The following is a 20163-nucleotide window of genomic DNA, read 5'->3' on the forward strand; positions in this document are numbered from 1 at the left end:
TTTATCAGCGTTTAACATACAGATATATGTGCTGGATCCCGAATCCGATCTGGAAGTCGAGACTGGACAGTCCAGTTACTTCAAGATGTCTCCCAATGCTAATGCAAAATGCAAAAAGGTACTTTTAGCATTTTAACATCAGTACTACTACCAGTGTTTGAAAACTCAGGTCAGCCTGTGCCTTAAAGTTGCACAATGTGATGTGAACAAAGAATAGGAGCGTAAAGGTGACTATAGGGGTGTTATTAGATGTCTACAGGACTCCAATAGTGGTAAAAAACAAACAAACAACTTACGGACAAAGTCAGTTTTTCTATGCTCTACTTCAAAAATGGGATGGATGGATGTTGCAATATGAAAACATTCCTATATAGTCATGGTATAAAAAAAAAACTACTCACATTTCAATTAGTTTTATATTTATTTCACATATATTCTACTACTTTTTTGCTGTAGGTAATATATTTTTTAGATTTTTATTGTGAAGCACAAAGGATATACACAGGATTTGGGCATTTGAACTGATTTTAAGAATAGAAAAGTATTTTGAACATAAAACTGAATAATAAGAGGATGTTAATAATAATTATAATAAAAATGCAGTGTGTTGACATGCAGTGTTTTCCTTGTGGACAATAAGGTTCAAGAGGAAAAAAAAAGTTGTTTGGATAGGAAACATGATGGTGCACAAACGGTAACCCTCGACCCTCTCGTTTGGCGTTTAGCAGACATGTTAGCGTGTACGTTTGCTACACCGGATCTGAGTAAGCACCTGATTGTCTGCAGAGATTGTAACGATTGTTTGGCTTGAATGAAAACAAAATTGACATGAATGAGAAAGGACTGTACAGAGCTGTTTGCATCCTAACACAAAAGGGAAGGAATACATTCTTCAAAGTGTTGCAGGTCCATGTTGCTAAAAGTCCTGAGCACCAAAAAGGTCCTCGGCTCCATAATCACACACCACACATACGTCTGCGACGTTTTTGCAAAAGTTAGGATTTGTGGGATTTGGACAAAATGTGCAATGGAATACATTCAAGCTTCGGCTCCATCCAAAAAAGCAAAAACACACTCACTGTGGATCTTCACCAACACTGAACCCGCTGCAAAAACACTCCCGGAAATGGCTTAGAATCCAGTGCACTGATTCTGCATTTGATTTCAGTTCTTACACACTCTGTGTGTGTGTGTGTGTGTGTGTGTGAGTCACTGCTTATAGTGTCTTCTCTGTGGCCCGATGACCAGTAAAGCATTGCAACCTTTGTCTGTCATTAGCAGTCCTGGTGCAAAGTGTGTTATTGTTGTGGAATCTCTGGAGGCTCTAAGCTGCAGAATGCTTCCCCGTCTCCGCCAACACTCAAGTCAATGCATCTGGTGATCGAGGAGTAAAGCTTTGGGACTCAAACATAAAAGTGTTGACGGGCTGCCGCCGCAGGCACCGAGCACCGGGTGCAAAAGAAAATACCAAAAATAGAAAATAAGAAAGGGCACCTGTGCATCAGTAGCTGGAGTCCAAGCTGCTCGGAGGTATTCAGGCTCAGGATCTGTCCTGCTACAAGGAGGCTTCACTTTGGAGACTAGTGACTACATGGGGGGGAGCTACATGATGCCACCTAATGGTCACTGACAGCACTGCGCTCATATTTGGAACCTCCTCATGCAAATGTTTGAAAACCTCCTGCAGGTTTTAAAGATGCTGATGATTGTTGCTCCTCCTGGTTGCTCCTTCTGGACGGGCTAACCTGGCAGCCGACCCGCGTCCAAATTCATAAACCTGGCCTGACCTTTTGTCTGCTGAAAGGGGGAAGGGTGGAGGTTGGTGAAGGTGCTTGTTGCTGGTTGGGAACCAGCTTCTAGGAGATGATCTCCAGGATGTAGAAGACCAACTCCATCACCACGGGACCCTCGCTCAGTTGGCACGCTCCGCCGTGGATGATGGGGATGAGAGCGCTGTCCAGGTCACTCAGGTACTGAGGCAGCAGAGGCTGTCCGTTACTTCCTGCCAGGTAGCCCACCTGACAGAAACAGCGACAGTAGCCTTTATCTAGCTCCGCATTGCTGCTGCCTTGCACCATTCACATTTTCTTCTGCACTCTCTCATGCACTCCAAATGATTATTATTCAAGGTAAAACCAGCCTCTCTCCAATGAATGTAATTTTTTCATTTTAGTTCACTACCTGGTCCGAGTCCAGCGTGACCCTCAGCCCCAGCTTGGCCATGCCGTCCTCCTTGAGCAGCTTGAGGTGCGGGCAGAGCGCCGTGCAGAAAGCTCTGGCCACATTTTCCGTCAGGCGGCTGTGGTCGGCCGGGTCGCTCAGCCCATTGGGTTGATCGTCGCTGTGAAGAAAGAACACCTGGAGAGGAGAAAGATGCCGTCAGAGGCGCTCACCTCACAATACCTTTACGATCCGCCATTCATTACTTCCGTCCAGCGGATGACTTTGCCGTTGGCTTTGAACTCTGAGCCATGGAAGATCTTCACACTGGTGATGGACTCCATTGATCTGCCGTCGATTGGGCTGATGACACTGAAACACAACACAGTGTTGTCTATTAATAGAACTTATTGTTGTGCTTGGTTTGCAATACTGCATAACACTGAGACCTTCTCCTAAGAAGCTAAGAAGGACAGGTGCAGGTGAACCTAATGGAAAGACCCCTCCCCCGCTTCTGTAGGTGGTCTCACCCTTTGTTGAAGTTGTGGTCGTCTTCCGTCCACTGCACGTGCACCAGCTCTCGGTTCTCTTCCTGGTCGGCTTTCCCGCACATGATACTGAAGTCCTTCATGTCCCTCAGTGTTTGCCGCAGAGAGTCCATGGTCTCGGCTGTGATCTGGATCATCACGCCGTCTGGAAGAAGCAAAGACAGCAGATATTAATGACGGCGTCTTTGAATTGAATTTTTTACGTCATTATCAGAACTAAACCCAATGTTATTTTTTACTATTACGGGCTGCACGGCGGTCGTGTGGTTAGCGCGCAGACCTCACAGCTAGGAGACCCGAGTTGAATCCCACCCTTGGCCATCTCTGTGTGGAGTTTGCATGTTCTCCCCGTGCATGCGTGGGTTTTCTCCGGGTACTCCGGTTTCCTCCCACATTCCAAAAACATGCTAGGTTAATTGGCCACTCCAAATTGTCCATAGGTATGAATGTGAGTGTGAATGGTTGTTTGTCTATATGTGCCCTATGATTGGCTGGCCACCAGTCCAGGGTGTACCCCGCCTCTGGCCCTGAAGAATAAGTGGTAGAAAATGAATTTGTCTTGAAAAAGAGGGGTGGTCTTATGAATAATGCTTTAATAATTAACATTTCCCATATCCCAGTGTGCTTTTAGTCGAAGCCTTACCTTCTACAATGCTTGTTTTGGCCAAAAAGCCCGATGAGGCCTTCAGGGCCCCACTGAACACGAAGAAACAGGCGCCAGTCACTGAGAACAAAGCACAAAGGAAAGTTCATGATGCAAAAAAAGACTGAAGTGAGAGTGTGTGAGTGTGTGTGTGGTCACCTTTGCGTGGCTGGTGATGGATGCTGATGGCCTGCGTCTGATAGTTGCCGTCGTCGTTCTGCACGCACACCAGGTGGGAGTCGGCCCTCTCGTTGAAGCACGCCCCCATGGCCAGGACGTGCTCGTTAGACTTGTTCATGGCTTTCATCAGCTGCAAGGACACAAACGCACCATGTGTGATTTAAGCTGCCCTTCAGACACCAAAGCCATGCTGGCCACGCCCACTTCCAGGGCACCGAGGTGACAGATTACAGGAGAAAGACGGCGGGTATCGGCGGCTCCCACATTTTCATTCCCAGGGATTAGTCACATGCTTGCTGAGCAGAAATAAAAGTGAAAATGCGGACGGATTTAGCCGCTCGCTCCTTCTCCTGCAAGCTGTCAAAAAAGGGCTCCACTTTATATAAGCCAGATCAAAGCTGCCACTGCGCCTTGTCTGAAAAGCCACAACCGCTTGCAGAACCGCTTGATCACGGGCGCAGCATCAGCCTCCAGCATGGACCTCAGAGTATCTACATAAGACAAAGTCATAAGACAAAGGTTGCCCTATTATGCTAAAGTGACTTTTTAAGGATGTGGTAATAGTAATATTATAGTAATAGTCGTTTACCAGCATCATATGTAGTCTAATGAGTGCTATACACAATCAAGCAGGCGTCCACAGAGGACTTGTGGATTCACGCTTCAGCCGTAAGCCCTGTGACCGCTTGTCGATGAGTAAACGCGTGCCGCACAGCAATTCCGAGCAGAGATACATTGCATACAAAAAAAACCCAAACAAACAAAGAAGTCAGCAAAGTGGGCTACTTTTATATGTTTCATTACAACACAGTCCAGGGTGTACCCCGCCTCTCGCCCCAAGACAGCTGGGATAGGCTCCAGCACCCCCGCAACCCTCGTGAGGATAAGCGGTAGAAAATGAATGAATCAATGAACAAACATTCCAGCACGCCATCACACAACCAGATAAACGACGTCCGACAACACAACAGTTCAGTGTCGGAATATCCTTCCACACTCTGTTAGAGCTTGGGTACCCAAAGTATGAGGAACCGGATCCTGGACTCACCTCATTGTAACGGTTGCTGGGGATCTTGATGCTGGTCTTCTTCACCTCCATGTCCACCACTAAACCTTTCACCACCGGCAGTGCGTACTGGTAGTTGCGGAAGTCCTGGAAAACACAGATGGTGTGAAGCCACTAGGGATGATGATGATGATGATGACAGCGAAGGAGGTGGTCTTACTGCTAGTAGATTCATGATGGTGTGACCCGTCTCTCCAAAAAGCGGCTTCCGGAAACGGACGCTGAACAGCGGGCATGGATAAACTGCAGCACATGGAAATTCAGTTGGTGTCAGCCACTTCATAGATATAGATTATCTAGAACGCTGGTCCCACTGTGTGCTAGCAGGCAGTGTGCTAACATGAATTTGTCATCAAATCTTACATTTATGCATTCCCACATAGTAAAGCAGTCTCTCTGTGCAGCATGGGACAAAGTTAGATGGTGCATTCAAGGACTGTCAAATAAAGTGTGATGGGTTGCAGCTGAATAAACAGCAAAAAACTTTCTGATATCCAGAACAGTGGAACAAACACCTGCAATTTCAGTGACAGTATGGGCCACGACCAATCAAATCACACCATTCTAGAACATGGAGGAGTTTTACAGACACTCCAGATGTTTCAAACAGGTGTTTTCCTTCTTGTTCTTCTTGCATATGTGAACTACGCTCCCATCAAGGCTAAAAATCCACATTGAAGGAGCCATCTTTTTTGTCATTTGAGGCTTATACATTTGAACTTTTTTGAATGCATCAATTCCTCTGCTAGAACCACAACAAGGAAAATGTGGCAAAAAAAACAACATAATGTACGGAGAGTACGCCGCTCACATCGGTACTCTGCGCCCAGCCGCAGCATGAGTCGAATGGGGAAGACCTTAGCCCAGGGAGTCTCCCACTTCTGGATGAGGACTCCAAAAAGGAAAGGCGGGTTGGGAAGCAGCAGGTCCTGCAGCGACTGGAAGGAGGGGCTGATGTAGAGGAAGCCGCCATGCTCCTTGCTGCCCAGGAAGCTCTGCGTGAAGAAGGAGTGGCTCAGGTGGCTCAGCACGTTGCCTGAGAGGACCAAGGAGGGGAAACACAATCAGGGCCAGTTGACATTTGAAACCAGGTGCCCGATATGTTCTTACCACTGAGCGCCTCCTGGTAGAGGTGCACGAAGTGGGTGAAGATGTCTTTGGGGAAGGTCTTCTCATCGGGTAGACACTGGAGAAGGATCACCACCTCCGCCTGGCCGACTGCATGCATGCCCTTTGTCGTCACGTACCAGCACTTCCTGTTGACGTCTGAAGAAGCGCCAGCATCTCAATGTCTTATGTCAGAGCGACGCCATAACGCCGAGCAGCCACTGACTCACAATTGACAAGCTTGACCATGGCCAGCAGGTTGGCGTTGAGAACAAAGACCAGCGGGTCCGGGCCTCCCTCTTCCAGCTGCTGCATGAGGACCATCTCTGATGGCCTCTCCTCCACTGCATAGTCTGCATGTGGAGGGGGCGGAGCAAACGGGAGCATTGTGAGTGCTAATGAGACAAAAGCATGGGTCCAAACAACAACTGATGAACACGACTGTCCCAACGTTTGCTCACACGGTGATCATACATGATTGTATTGACATGAATGAAGGCGAAAGAGCAACGTTCAAGCACACAATCATCAGCGGGTGCAATGAGGAGGGAAGAGAGGAGGAGGCAAGATGGTGAGGATGAGGGCAAGCACCTGTGATGTGGCCTCCCGTACCTCCTTTGACGCCGGTGGAGATGAGGATGGGAGGAAGCCCGTCCTCCGGGATCAGGCTGAGGGCGCTGCCCACGGGGCTTCCAAGCGGGCACACAGGAGCCGGAGTGGCCTACGGACAGAGACAGCGGCGTGTGCAATGTGCATGAAGGTTAAAAACTAGAGTGAGGAGAGCCTTTGGGGAGATAAGAAGAGTCACGTCAACGCTAAGCGAGTGTACGCGCACCTCTACCAACTCTGATCTGGAGATTTTGCTTGCATACGCCGAGACGGCTTGTGACTGCGAGGGGGTGGAGGCGGGAGGTTTCGGGGACTCTTCTGCGTCCCCGTTGGGCAGAACGCCATCAGAAATCCAGATTCTCCTCTGCTCCCTTGTCATGGATGCTACAGTACGAAGAGACACAGTGAGTGCTGCAAACTTTAGTCAGGGTAGATTTCACTCTGGATATGCCTTTGCTACCATAGGGGGCGCCATATATGCTTTTTTTGGACAGTATACCCACTATGTCCCCAACTCCTGAGTGCTAGCATTAAAGCTACAGCTCAAAATCATTGATATCAATCGATAGCAATCTAAAGAAATAAGTCAACCTTCAATCTTCCACTAGTGCCTTTTTTTAGTTACGTCACTTAAACGTTCAATTGAATCCTATAAGACACAAATAAAGAGCCATGATGATGCGCGTCTCATTAAGAAGCAAACAAGCTAATTCACTGGTGGCATCCATCCACGTAAAAAAAAAAAAGTGTGAAAATTATACCCTCGTTGCCAGGCGGCTTGAGGACCCCCACAGGCACCATGACGGTGGGAGGAGGCGAATTGAGAACTCCTGAGGCCTGAGCCTGCTGCATAGGGGGGATGGTGGAGCAGTACTCAGCTGGGTTGTTGGGGTTGGGACTCTGGTTGCTGACGGCGACCTCCGACTCCAACGTCAAAGCTGGTGGAGGCACACAAGGTATTTACTCCTAAGAACAACGGGCCGTTTAGCATGGAGAAAACAAGCTTGTGATTTCAAAAACTTTCTTATTGGAGTTTTTGTGAGCAAGAGGCTTGCTGTGGATGTTGAGGCAAGTAGCTGCTGAAACAACAAGACAACATCAATCATTGATGCTCACCGCTGGTTAGAGACGAATGGCAGGTGACGCACACGCGAGCCTCCTTCCTATCCATGTAGGGCAGCTTGCATTTCAGACTGCAGCAGGTCGCACAAAAGACCTGCATAGCATGTGTGTAGAATGAGAACCCAGTTATCACAGTTATGTTTGCAAACGCAGGTTTGATACAGCTCCAGGGCTGGATGGCACCACTGAGACGGTGTCTTGGAGTTCGTCAGGTCAAAGATGGGGCCTGCGGTTCTGGGGCCACATTCGAGTCTGTGGTTGCTGGTGTCAGTGTGACTGTTTGTTTATCACCATGGGAAATTTAGTACCAACCGGGTGATTTTTACAGTGCTGCATCAGCAAACATGCTGTGCTTGACGCCCGGCTGTGTGGGGGCGGCCGTACAGTGGAGAGATTGTAGCGATGCACTATACGCTTCAAACCGAGCATTATTAGCTTTGGAAAGGCACAATATGGGGAAGAAAAAATGCAGTACCACATTCATATTTCAACTTGGATCTCCTTAGAGTAGTCAGTGTACAGCTTGTACAGGTGATATATATACACCGTATATCTATATCTCCTCTCTCCCTTATCTACCGTATTTTCTGGACTATAAGTCGCCCCGGAGTATAAGTTGTTCAAGGCCAAAAATGCGTAATGAGGTAGAAAAAAACATACATAAGTCGCACTGGAGTATAAGTCGCATTTTTTGCGGGCAATTTATTTTCCAAACTACTTGACCAAAACAGACATTACGTCCTCTTGGAAGGCAAGTTCTAACAATAAAAGAATAGAGAACAGGCTGAATAGGTGTAAGATATGCTAACACAATGGTTATTCAGCTACACAAAAAATAAACACCGTAAGAAAGACACTGGGCCTGCATGGTAGAGCTGCAAGACAAAAAACACTGCCAAACAAAAAACTACATTATAACTCGTCTCAATTTTGCCAGATAACATCTTGATTGATCCCCAAAACCTTTGGGGAAAAACACCAAAAGTTGAACTTTTTGGAAGGTGTTTGTCACCATTACATCTGGCATAAAAGAAAAGGAACATCACCCCAACAGTAAAATATGGTGGTGGTAGTGTGATTGTCTGGGGCTGTTCTGCTGCTTCATGACCAAGGTAGACTTGCTGTGATAAATGGAACCATGAATTCTGCTGTCTACCAAAAAATCCTACAGGAGAATGTCCGGCCAAAAAACTAAATGAAGATTTTAGAGTGGCCTCGTCAAAGTCATGACCCTATCGAGACCTTAAAAGGGTTCACGCTGTAAAAACCCTCTAATGTGGCTGAATTACTCCACAGCTCTGTAAGAGACTCATTGCAAGTTACCACAAATACTTGATTGCAGTTGTTGGTGCTAAAGCGGCCCAACCACTTACTAGGTTCAGGGGGAAATCACACAGGAGCCAGGTAGGTTTGGATTTTTCCCTCCCTTAATAATAACCTGTTTCATTTAAAAACGGCATTTAGTGTTCAGCTGTGTTGTCACTGTATTATATTTAAATTAGTTTGATCATCTGAAACATTTAAGGGAAACTGCACTTTTTGAGGGGAATTTTGCCCATCATTCACAATCCATACGTGAACGCATATTCCCTTTTCTGTGAATGCTAACACAAGAAAACCAGTTAATTAGCTAGCAGTTAGATAGCTTACAATGCTGTCATTGGGACCAACCTATTTTGACTATGAAGACCTCTTAAAAGACCTCTTAAAAAAAACTCAAACAATGTTGCTGTGACACATAAGACTATTTACTTTAAAAGAATAATGTATACTTTAATCTCTCTTTTACCGCAGTTAATTGGTTACAGATCCGCCCCGCCATTTTTCGCATGTGAATATTTTTGGATACAACTGTAAGTATGGCTTGTGCTTGTGTGTTGCTGTTAATGTGTTCAGGTGCAAGGGGAGCTACGTGGCGGGCAGACAGGAAGTGATGTTGGGGGTTAGCTTGGAGATTGTTACAGCCCTAACAGTCGCCTAGCTTTTATTATTATTGTGTCTATGAGATCATTTGATGATGATAACATAATAGTTGCAGTATCTTGGCGTATTTTGATTATGTAAAACACTACTAATACTTATTTTCTCTGTGTATTGATACAAATAGTTATGCTAGCTCTGTCAACAACAATGGAAGCGACAACACTTACGATGTCCGCTCTCATTGGGATGGCCGTGTCTTCCAGCACAAGACGCGTGCGCCGGTCATCAGGTCAAAAAATGCTGACGGCAAACGAGCATCTTGTTGAGTCTTTGTAGCGAAATTTAAAGCTAGATATCCAACTCTTCCGTCTGTGAATGATGCTGAGACTAGCGATTAGCAAGGCGTCGTGTTAGTTAGCTAGTACGAATGCGCCAAGGAAAGAAGTTTCAGTAGTGTTTTATGGCAAGATGCTGCAACTATTATATGTTCATTGGTTTTTGTGATGGCTTTAAAAGGCATCTATCAGGATATACCGATCATGGATTTTTTATGGAAATCGTCCGATACTGATGGGTTGCCAATATATTCATGGATCGGAGCATCCCTAAGGACAGAAACAAAATGATTGCCGTTTCGGTCTCACCTTGCCACAGGCCCTGCAGTGGTGCCTCCTTTTGGTGAAGGTGAACTTGATGTCACATCTCATGCACACAGGGGCCTGGGAGTCGGGTACCCAAATGGGGGCGAGCTCCCCCAATGAGCTGGGCTGTTTCCTGTTGAGGGAGCCGTGCTGTCCGGCCTGGAGGTCGTTGTCCGGACTCTCCGAGGCCAACATCAGCGGAGGAGGAAGAACTGCATTGTCCCCGTTGACCAGCGCTACCTCTGGCGTGGTTTCACACGGTGTTCCTCTGCAACTGTCGAGGTTCTTGTTCTTGCTACTGGCAGATGGGCCCAGCTGATTTTGGACCTGTCCCGCAAGAGGCTGAGGGATCTGGAGTTTGAGGCTGACCGGCTGCTTGGGTCGGGCTCCCCCGTACGTCACGCTGACCGGCTGGAGACAACTGTTGTTCAGCTTTGGTTGGACACCACCTGATGCTGACCCGTCACCGTTCTCCTGCTTGCTCTCCTCCATCTCCTTCTCCTCGGTCACAGAGTCCTCCTTGGAGGGGACAGGTGAAGGAGACAATCTCTCCTCCTCCTCCTCTGTCCCCTGAACATTTAACCTGCTCCCATTCTCGGGCTCCAAGCTGTTTGCAAGGCTGAAGAGCTGCTCGGAATGTCCCTGAAGTTGACTCATCTTATTCGTCCACGCTTGAACTTTTCCAGGACTTCCAATCTCCTCGGCATCCTGATGGTCTGTTCCTCCGTTGAAACATCCTTCCACATGCTCAACCTTTGATGCCTGCGAGGCATCGGTGCACACCTCCTCTTGGACACCATTGAGTGTAGCTGCTTCCCCTTGTGGATCGACCTTCTCACCACAGAGAGTTTCTTCCTGTTCCTGTCCCACCTCAAAGGTGAAGCGGGACACAGTGGGGGCCTCCCCATGAGGCTCTCCCGCATGCGCATCAACTTCCTGGGCAGAAGATCTCAGCCAGGTCTGCTTGAGGCCAGTATCCGGGCACGGGTGCCCGTTCTCCAAGGCACCGCAGTCCGTCACAGGCAGCGGCGACAGGTCGTCCGCCCCCACCAGCTTGCCGATATTGGGCTGGGGGAGCGGTGGGCTGTGCACATCGGCCGGCCGCTCCTCTGCTGACCACGAAGGATGTTCGCCACCTGGATGTCTTTTGGGGTCAGCATTGGAGGGGGGGTCGGGGAGGGTCTTTAAGGACAGTGGACTCTCCCTCGGGCTGAGGTCTGCATGGGCCAGGGCGGGGTTCAGCGAGAGCAGGTGAGTTGGTGGGGCCAGAATCTGCGTCCACTTGGCATCTGTGAGACGGGGGGAGTCGCTCTCATCTGATGAGAGGGAATGAAAGGTGAAAAAAGTAGGTTTGTTGTCTTGATATGTATTTCCAAGACGAACCAGAAGACAAGAGGAACTAATAAAGAAGACAGGAAGTAAGTTGGTTTTTGTTGTCAGCAACTTTAAGCTGCTATTTCAGGGCAAGCACTGAATGTATAAATAAGACAGAAGAAAGCAAAAAAAAGGCTGGTGTGTCAAGGGATGCAAATAATTATGAAAAAAGTGGGCCAAGTGACGGGGGCACTCCAGGGAGCCATCAGTCAGTCGCACTGACACTGTAAAAATCCAGCACAAATTCTCCTATCTGAGCCAGTTGAACACAAACATGTCAGCCTGACTGCTGCTACTCTCCTCCCTGGCCTGGAATGCAAGCTAGGCAGCTTTTGTTGTTCAGCTGCTGCACACACACACACACACACACACACAGTAATCTACCAAGTGGGTATGAATCATCAAGTTGGCTTATTGGTATCTTGGAAGCGTTGCGGCCACAATTACCAGAATTATACACGGATACATTTTGGGGAAAGTGTGTCTAGTACCAATTAATCCACCTCACACAAAACTTAATTAGTTCTTTTCCCTCCTGCCCTGCCTTTGTATTTTATTCCATGATGATGGCTAAAGTGCAGCTCTTCTGAGAAGCCCTACAGTGGAACCCTCGGCTTTCATGCATGTGTGGGTTTTCTCCGGGTACTCCGGTTTGCTAGGCTAATTGGCCACTCCAAATTGTCCATAGGTATGAAGGTGAGTGTGAATGGTTGTTTGTCTATATGTGCCCTGTGATTGGCTGGCCACCACCACCTGCCTCTCGCCCAAAGACAGCTGGGATAAGCTCCAGCATAACTGCAACCCTAGTGAGGATAAGTTGTATTGAAAATGGATGGATTAAATGATTATCTGACCGGAATCTTTCCCAACTCTAAAAAGAAAGTACCCCCCCGGGTACTCCGGTTTCCTCCCCCATTCCAAAAACATGCTAGGTTAATTGGCGACTCCAACTTGTCCCTAGGTATGAATGTGAGTGTGAATGGTTGTTTGTCTATATGTGCCCTGTGGTTGGCTGGCCACCAGTCAAGGGTGTACCCCCCCGCCTCTCGCCCAAAGTCAGCTGGGATAGGCTCCAGCATACCTGCATAACCCGAGTGAGGAAAAGCGGTATAGAAAATGGATAGATTAAATGATTATCTGACCGGAATCTTTCCATGGTGTCCCAACTTTAAAAAAGAAAGTACCCCCTCCCTTTTTTTTAAAAAATAGTATCCAAAATACAAAAATCCCATCTCACAGTGCCAGGTGGGTGCACCCCACTTTGGGAACCTAGGGTGCCAGCCAAGCGCTGCTATTAACAGTTTTTTACGTGCAATAGTGTACGATAACTGAAACAGTGTTTGACAACACAGAACACATTTCCGTCGAAAAAGAGCGGAGTTGGGAAAACTGTGTTCCACTCACTACTAATTTGAGGGTGGCGGAAATCGGGAATGACTGAGATAAACGTTTCACAGAATGTTCTGTACTACAGTTTCCATGATGGTGCTTCCACGGCCCACAGCTGACATCAACGTTGTTCATTTACATATACATTTCACTCCACGCCGTCCACTCTCTGCTCACCTTCGTTCTGCTCAAACTCATCCAGCACCTTGTCCAGGTTGAAGGCCTCGGCCTGGAAGTAATTCTCCATGGATCAGGAAGCTTCGCCCTGCCTGTGTGAACCTTCAAACAGGGAAGTGTGCCGTCAATGACAAAGTCCTTCATGCAAATGTTTCCCCATGAGATGGCTTGTCCTTTTTATGCGTCCTCTCCTTTTGCATCCTTCGCTTACACGGCTGATTTGCTTGCCCCGCAGCTTCTTGATTTTGGCACAGATAAAAAGGGTGGTATTTAGTCAGGAAACTTCATGAGCAAAAGTATTAGGTCACTTGGATCATGTATATGGATGTCCAAAAGCTCAACAATAAAAGTCATGAATTCTCCACACGTGTGTCATTTTTGCGCTTCACCTGCACAGAAGTCCTCCTCGGCGAGCGCAGGCGACCTTGGTTGTCAGCACGTTTTTCCTCTCAGCTAGCCTCTCTGGCAGGCATCCGCACCTTGCACGGACAGGCAAAGAACTCCTGTTAAAAGGACATTTACTGAGCATATATCGACATTTTACTGGTATTTGAAGACATAAAAGCAAAAACACTCATTGTTCTGCAGTTTCTGCGGGTGCTGAATATTCACCATGTTTGGGATTGTTGGATTAGCGCCCACATTAGCCCGTCAATTCTAAGTAGTATTTAAAAAATCGCTCGCTAGCTAGCTCACATGACTAAGAAGCCGCATTACTGAAGTGTACTGCGTTATATAATAGCTATCTAATCAAGTCTGTTGGCTAGACCACCAATAATTGTTCTCACTCCAGATGTCACTTAAATAGGACTTGCCCGACAAAGTGGAGTAGACCAAAAGATCCTCAAAAGTTAGACATCATGAAAGAAAGTAATCGAGATCTATCAGCCTGGAAAAGGTTATAAAACCATTTCTAAAGCTTTCGGACTGCAGCAAACCACAGTGAGAGCCATTATCCACAAATGGCGAAAACACGGAACAGTGGTGAACCTTCCCAGGAGTGGTCGGCCACACAAAATTGCTCCAAGAGTGCAGTGGTGACTCATCCAAGAGGTGGCAACAGCAAAAATATCCAAAGAACTGGAAACTTCACTTGCCTCAGTTAAGGTCAGTGATAGTGTCAGTGTAAAAAAAGGCCTAAATAGTGTCAGTGTAAAAAAAAAAAAAAAAAAAGGCCTAAATACGCTTTTAGCAGTGCTGCAGGAATGAAAAAAAGTAGTACTGACTAAATGACATCACACCAATTTACACATGGAGCAGGTCTACAAGTTCCATTCAGAAACACGACATAAACAAGCACTTTGCTGAAAGCACTTTGTAGAAACACAAGCAAGCAAGCCAACTAAATACCAGTCAAAGAATTGCCAAAGTTGAGACTTTTCTGAAGAGCCACGGTCTCTGTGTGTCTCGAAGCCAGCTTCAGTGGGATTAGAGAGCAAAGCGGCTGCTGGTTTGAGCGCATGGCAGCGATGTCAGCACACAGAGGCGAGTGCACACGAGCTCGAACTTCACCACACCGGGCATTTCCAGGAGCTGCTACCTGACTTTGAAGATCAACATGCCAAGTTTGCTAAAAATACAAGTGCTGAATTATTCAGAACTCCTGCAGGCTAATGAAATGTTCATCAGGGCGCCTGTCCTTGTTGATGCGTGTCCCTTCAGTCATGTGTTTGTACGCCCGAATGTCCACTCAATTCAAACACTGCTGAAATTTATATAAAACCTATTTGTCATGTTCACTAGGAAAATTAAGGATATATTCTTCATTTTTAAAGGGTATCAATTATGCTTGTTCCACTTTTCTGCCTTATAAATGTAATTAGCATGTTGTAGTCTCGTGCTAAACGATGCCAAAGTTTCAGATAATGAGGTTTGCGTTTTTGGAAATGAGCCCTGAAAGAAGTTTGGGATGGCTCAAAACGCTGCGGACTAGCTTATATGGGCATGCCTGGGAACAAGCTGTATGAGTTGAGTGTGACCAATCACAGCAGAATGGGTGTGCCCTGGAATAAATAAACAGACCGATTTGAAAATCCAAAAGAAATACAGCTGGAATAGGTGCAGATTCTGGAAGATCTAGAAAGCTTTCTGTGTGGGTTATTGTGTGTAGCCGCTCTACAGGACTCCACAAATCAAATACAAAGGGCCGAACATGAGCAGAATAGATCCCCTCTAACAAAAGTGATTTTTTAAGGGTTTTTTTTAGCTTCAAATTGAAAAAAGAAATGGGAGTGAGACAAGAAGATGTTTCGTGAAGGCCTCACAGCGAGGAAACCCGAGTTCAATTCCACCCTCGGCCCTCTCTGTTAGGAGTTTGCATGTTCTCCCTGTGAATGCGTGGGTTTTCTCCGGGTACTCCGGTTTTCTCCCACATTCCAAAAACATGCTAGGTTAATTGGCCACTCCAAATTGTCCATAGGTATGAATGTGAGTGTGAATGGTTGTTTGTCTATATGTGCCCTGTGATTGGCTGGCCACCAGTCCAGGGTGTAATGGTAATGATCATAGTTTTATTTCATTTGAACATGCATCAGATAAAACAGTTGAAGTTTTTTTTGTTTTGTTTTTTAATAATGCACCCCGTACCGAAGTAGGAGGTGATATGAGCATCCAATGACATAATGGGTACCATAGTAAGTGTCAATATAGTGATCTATATAGCACATCATGACTGGTTCAAGACTCTTCATCCTTGTATTTAGCAAACATCAACTGCTTGTATTGTTTCTTGAATTGGCTCATCGTTGTGCATTGTTTGAGGTCCTTACTCAATCCATTCCATAGTTTGATTCCACATACTGAAATGCTATGGCTTTTTAACGTAGTCCTAGCATAGAAGTGTTTCAAATGTACTTCTTCCCTGAGATCGTATTTCTCCTCTCTTGTAGAGAAGTATTGGATGACATTTTTCGCTAATTTGTTATTTTTAGCCTGAAGCATTAAAAATAACTAATTACCTAAAAATGTGTACCCCGCCTCTCGCCAAAAGACAGCTGGGATAGGCTCCAGCACCCACGACTCTCGTGAGGATAAGCGGTAGAAAATGAATGAATGAATCTTTTTAAGACCACACGGATACCGGATACTGAAACTGCTGAGCCAGCATTCATAAAACTAATGAAAACAAAGTTTTAAAGTGTGTACAGAACTAGGTGAAGCCACTCGTGATACTTCAATGCAGCTACTACCATCTTGTGGAGTTAATTAAAAAAAAAACATCAGGAGGTTACCTACAGCCACAGCTGTAAACACCATTGATATTGACCTGATGCTAATTAGAAACCCCAGCAACATGAACGGTCAGGAAAACGTCTTTGTGAATGAGCGTGTTATTGAGTGCTATGCTCAGTTCTAGCAGGCTAGTGCTATGCGATGCTACCGGTTGACTGTGTTGGTGTTGAACCACTGTTTGGATGCATTCATGAGAAGAGCATGGACGCGTGAAGAAACACAACCACAACTTGGATTCTTATTTCAGCAGACAGGACTGCAGCGTGAAGCCATAATCTCTTCAAGCTGAGCCGTTAGCCTTCCTCGCAGCCCTCAGCTTAAACCAAATCATGTTTCATTCCACGCTGCGAATTGTTATTATTCATATTTGTATGACTGACGGTGCTAGCGTTCCCTCTTGAGTTGAAAGGTGCGTTATTGCGCTTGATGAAAGATCAAGAGGAGACTTTGGAGCAATCCAGCATGAAAGCGAGATGAACGGTGTGACGACGCAGAGCTGACGCATGCAAAAGCTTCAGGACGCTCCACTGGGGCTTACTTCAGGAGGATTAGATGTGCAGTGACACTTTTGGCTATTTGGGGGGAGACTGGTTATTTTAGACTTTCATGGTAAATCTTTTACAGCAGTGGCCCTTTTCCCTGGGTAGCGTTTCTAGAAAGATTTCATGTGTTGCGTTCCCTGATGAGCGCTATTGTTCTTCTTTCCTCCTCCAAGCTCACATCCTGACATCAACACTTCCTCTCTTTAAGAATGGACTGACATGACTTTCTAACAATGCTGTCATGTGACTGGCGGCCCCGTGCTTACATCATTGTGTTAGCTGTCCCGCCCTGTAGGCTGGCCTGAGACCAGCCAGTAGACAAATTACTTCAAACTTTCTTCTGCTACACTTGGAAAATACTACTTTATTTATCGTATATTTTTGATAAATGAAAAAGGCAATCAACGATGGTGTAATGGAACACACTTCTGCTGTAGAGGGAATGGGTGTAGTGGCCAAACTTGCATATTAATGAATGACTGCCCCTAGAAACAGTTTCCAGGCGCAGCCAAGCCATCAAGGGAGTCCAGTTTGGGGGCCTTGGGATCTCATCCCTATTTGTGGACGATGTGGTCCAGCAGTCTCAGTAAAGAAACCCAGACTTTCCCGGTCCCCGGCCACCTCCCCCAGCTCCACTAGAAAACACCAAGGGGCCAAGTGTGAGACATAATCCCTCCTAGGTCTGCCTCGAGGCCTTCTTCTGGGCATGCCCGGAACACCTCACCAGGGAGGAATCCGGACTAGATGTGAAGGAGCGGCGGTTCTAGTCCGAGCCCCTCCTGGATGACTGAGGTCCTCACCCTATCTCTTAGGGCGAGTCTGGCCACAGAGGAAACATTTCATTTAAAAATAGAGCTGCTTTTGGAGTCATTTTCTTACTCTGTGATTGACTGTGTTCCTGTCAACTCTCCCTATCCTTTCTGTGCTGCATCAGGCAGACTGATGTTGGCTTCCAGGTTTAAAAAAAATGACCGTAGCTGTTTCTCTCTCTGCTGTTTCACTGCCACATTCAGAATGTTCAAAAGCTATTAAGCAGCTTCCCATCCACCGTATGTTTTGATCCATATTTAAGCAGCAGTTAAAGGGAGTCGGGCTGCGGGGCCGCCGTCAGGGAAACACAGCTAATACTTTGCAAAAGTGCACAGTGGCTCACAAGCCTGCATGCTGGAAGATCATAGCACTTACCCCTTCCAGGACAAGGGAACCTTTAGCATCAGGAATAACAGCTGTGAACATTTCCCATTAATACTAATTTATTGACTGATTTATTGGGGACGGTGCATGTTCATGAACAAACATATACCTGTGTACAGGCTGTAAATTATGCAGATTAAGTTGCTATTTCCATCTGTAACCCACAAGCAGGATGGTTAAAAACAGAAGGACAACATAAAAATATACAACTGAATTTTGGTCCATAAACACAAGACCGGCTATATTAGCCCCGCTAGCTTCAATGATGGTTCCCAAGGGCAAGCCAGTCAGGGTAAAGATGCTATTGTGGGCATGACGAGGCTCCATCAACAATCCCTTTATTGCAAAAACAAAACAGGCTGCTGTTGGCCCAAGCACACCAAAACATTAGCAAACTTAACTGTCCTCTCAGCTAACACACACACGACTCACGTCACATTCACAGACGTAGGAAATAAAAAAAACTACACTATGAAATCTGTACCCTTGTATAAGAAAATAAGGGTACAGATTTCAATACGTACAACCTTCACAAGGTCCGTTTTAGTAGAAAGTAGCACTGCTTTTATGATTGCGAGTTATGAAACAAATAGTCTCACGACATCTACTCGTTTACTACACTCTCCGTTGGCGGAAGTGAAGAAAACTTTGTTTACACATGTAATCAAAACAAGTGCACCGCTACTCTGAGATACTCTAGATATCACATACAGGCTGAATGAGGAAAAACATCCTCAAATGTCAAATGTGGTGGGGACAGCAGCTATGAAAAGCTTTTTTATTAAGCATCACAGACATATATTCATGACAATATATGAAGTCAGCACACGTAACACACAAATGTATTCCCTGGAAAAATAATCAAGTATAACAGGATAAGTACAGTTTTGGTGGTATACATTGGATTAGCTTAACGTGCCAGGTAGCTATAAAGTACCTAAGTTGTCCATTTATAGAAGTTTGTCTAAGGAAACATGGAGACAATGTGGATGGAGGAGCAGCAGGTTGAGCCAAAACGGGGCAATGAACCGCGAATTTAATTATTATCAGCCTTAAGCAAGGAGCCGAGCACCGCCGAGTGACGCCGTCGAAGCCAACGCTTGGACGGGCAGGAACCCCGCCACTCAGTCGGTGGGCGTCACTGGAGCTGACTCTATTCATTTTCATCCGAAAATAAAAACAACCGTCACTCGATTTCTGGTTTTGCCCCCCATGAAAGCCTGACGGTCGGTTGCGTAAATGGGAATAATCAGCCTCCCGTGTTGGCTAGCTAAAGCACCGCGACACCGACTGCTCGGTATCGGCTAGCAGCCGTCGGAGCCCTTCGCTCTCACCGCGGCAATGGCGGTGCAATATCGGAGCAACGTGATCAAACATTGAAGGAGAACAAACGGAGGGAACTCACCACCGGAATCCTCATGTCTACGCGCGGCCCCGCACAAGAGGAGCAGGAGCCCCCTCGTCGGCGCCCGTCATAACTAATCGCCTTCCACGTCTGACTGCGGCGACAACCGGGAGGAGGGGGAGCCTCTCCAGAAGGAACCCAGGGCAGAGTCTCGTCAGGCCAGTCACAGCAGAACTGTGGTGTTCGGTGCAGGAGCGGATCCTTACCGCCATCCCACACGGGGAAAGGACCCCACCTACTGACAGAGCAGAAGACGGGCAAAGTTTGCTCACCTTTTACCCCCTCTATATTCTATAACAATTTCAGTAAAATATCATATCAAAGTCATCATAATCATATAAAAGGTGCATCAATCCTGAATCACAATCAAGCCATATGCTGAATAGACAGGATGTTTACAAGTGAGGCATACATTGTGACGTCACAAGTTAGGCTTCAAAACGAGCTTGACTAAAGGCCAATTAAAACCTTTCGAATGTTAAATGTACAATTTGTAGAAATATTTACAGCATATACCACATGCTTAACTAGCCTCAAAATCAGCTCACCAAAGGCTTCAACTCTTTTTATTTTTACCAACTGCTCCAAAATAGCATTGACGATACATGGACACTATATGCTGGCTACAATTTCAATGTTGCCAAGCATAACATTACAATACAAAAACAGCTCACCTCTGCTTTCCTTTGGTCAAAGTCGCTGGAATAGTGATGATAGTTGCTCCATTGGAGGTGTAAAACAGAAAAAAGGGGCACTATGACGCGTTATTAAGGAATCAGCCTCCATGTAAGTCTAATCAACTTAAGATTTTGTTGTTCTCCTGGAAGAAAACACTAATGAAGAAGCGGAACG

At 46.3% G+C, this 20163-nt stretch overlaps 1 protein-coding gene across 7 annotated transcripts; it reads right to left on the reverse strand.

Moving 5' to 3' along the window:
• Nucleotides 1–394: 394 nt before the first annotated feature.
• zfyve9a (zinc finger, FYVE domain containing 9a) lies at nucleotides 395–20113 on the reverse strand. Of its 7 annotated transcripts, XM_058061411.2 has the most exons (20): nucleotides 19986–20113; nucleotides 19312–19546; nucleotides 13329–13418; nucleotides 12940–13177; nucleotides 10003–11315; nucleotides 7430–7529; nucleotides 7075–7251; nucleotides 6540–6697; nucleotides 6296–6425; nucleotides 5935–6099; nucleotides 5708–5863; nucleotides 5409–5633; nucleotides 4758–4840; nucleotides 4580–4684; nucleotides 3511–3661; nucleotides 3352–3432; nucleotides 2691–2853; nucleotides 2427–2532; nucleotides 2182–2358; nucleotides 395–2018 (listed from the first exon to the last, which is right to left on the reverse strand). In XM_058061411.2, the coding sequence occupies exons 4-20, from the start codon at nucleotides 13007–13009 to the stop codon at nucleotides 1857–1859; spliced, it is 3522 nt and encodes a 1173-aa protein (XP_057917394.2). In that variant the 5' UTR covers nucleotides 13010–13177; nucleotides 13329–13418; nucleotides 19312–19546; nucleotides 19986–20113; the 3' UTR covers nucleotides 395–1856. The 7 variants fall into 7 exon arrangements, with proteins under 7 accessions (XP_057917394.2, XP_057917396.2, XP_057917395.2 ...); XM_058061413.2 differs by lacking the exon at nucleotides 19986–20113 and having other exon boundaries at nucleotides 12940–13041; nucleotides 19312–19628; XM_058061412.2 differs by lacking the exon at nucleotides 19986–20113 and having other exon boundaries at nucleotides 12940–13174; nucleotides 19312–19627.
• Nucleotides 20114–20163: the final 50 nt, after the last annotated feature.

Source organism: Doryrhamphus excisus, linkage group LG2, assembly GCF_037039965.1.
Source record: "Doryrhamphus excisus strain RoL-2023G ecotype Guam linkage group LG2, RoL_Dexc_Guam_v1.1, whole genome shotgun sequence".
NCBI lineage: Eukaryota > Metazoa > Chordata > Actinopteri > Syngnathiformes > Syngnathidae > Doryrhamphus > Doryrhamphus excisus.

Bases quoted from the DNA above. Each gene is read 5' to 3' on its own strand.
- zfyve9a (XM_058061411.2), bottom strand. From the start codon at position 13,009: ATGGAGAATTACTTCCAGGCCGAGGCCTTCAACCTGGACAAGGTGCTG. The intron at 6,100-6,295 runs GTGCTTGCCCTC...TTGTCTCATTAG, and splicing joins TACGGGAGGCCACATCACAG to CACTCACAATGCTCCCGTTT. The intron at 2,533-2,690 runs GTGAGACCACCT...GTTGTGTTTCAG, and splicing joins GACCACAACTTCAACAAAGG to TGTCATCAGCCCAATCGACG.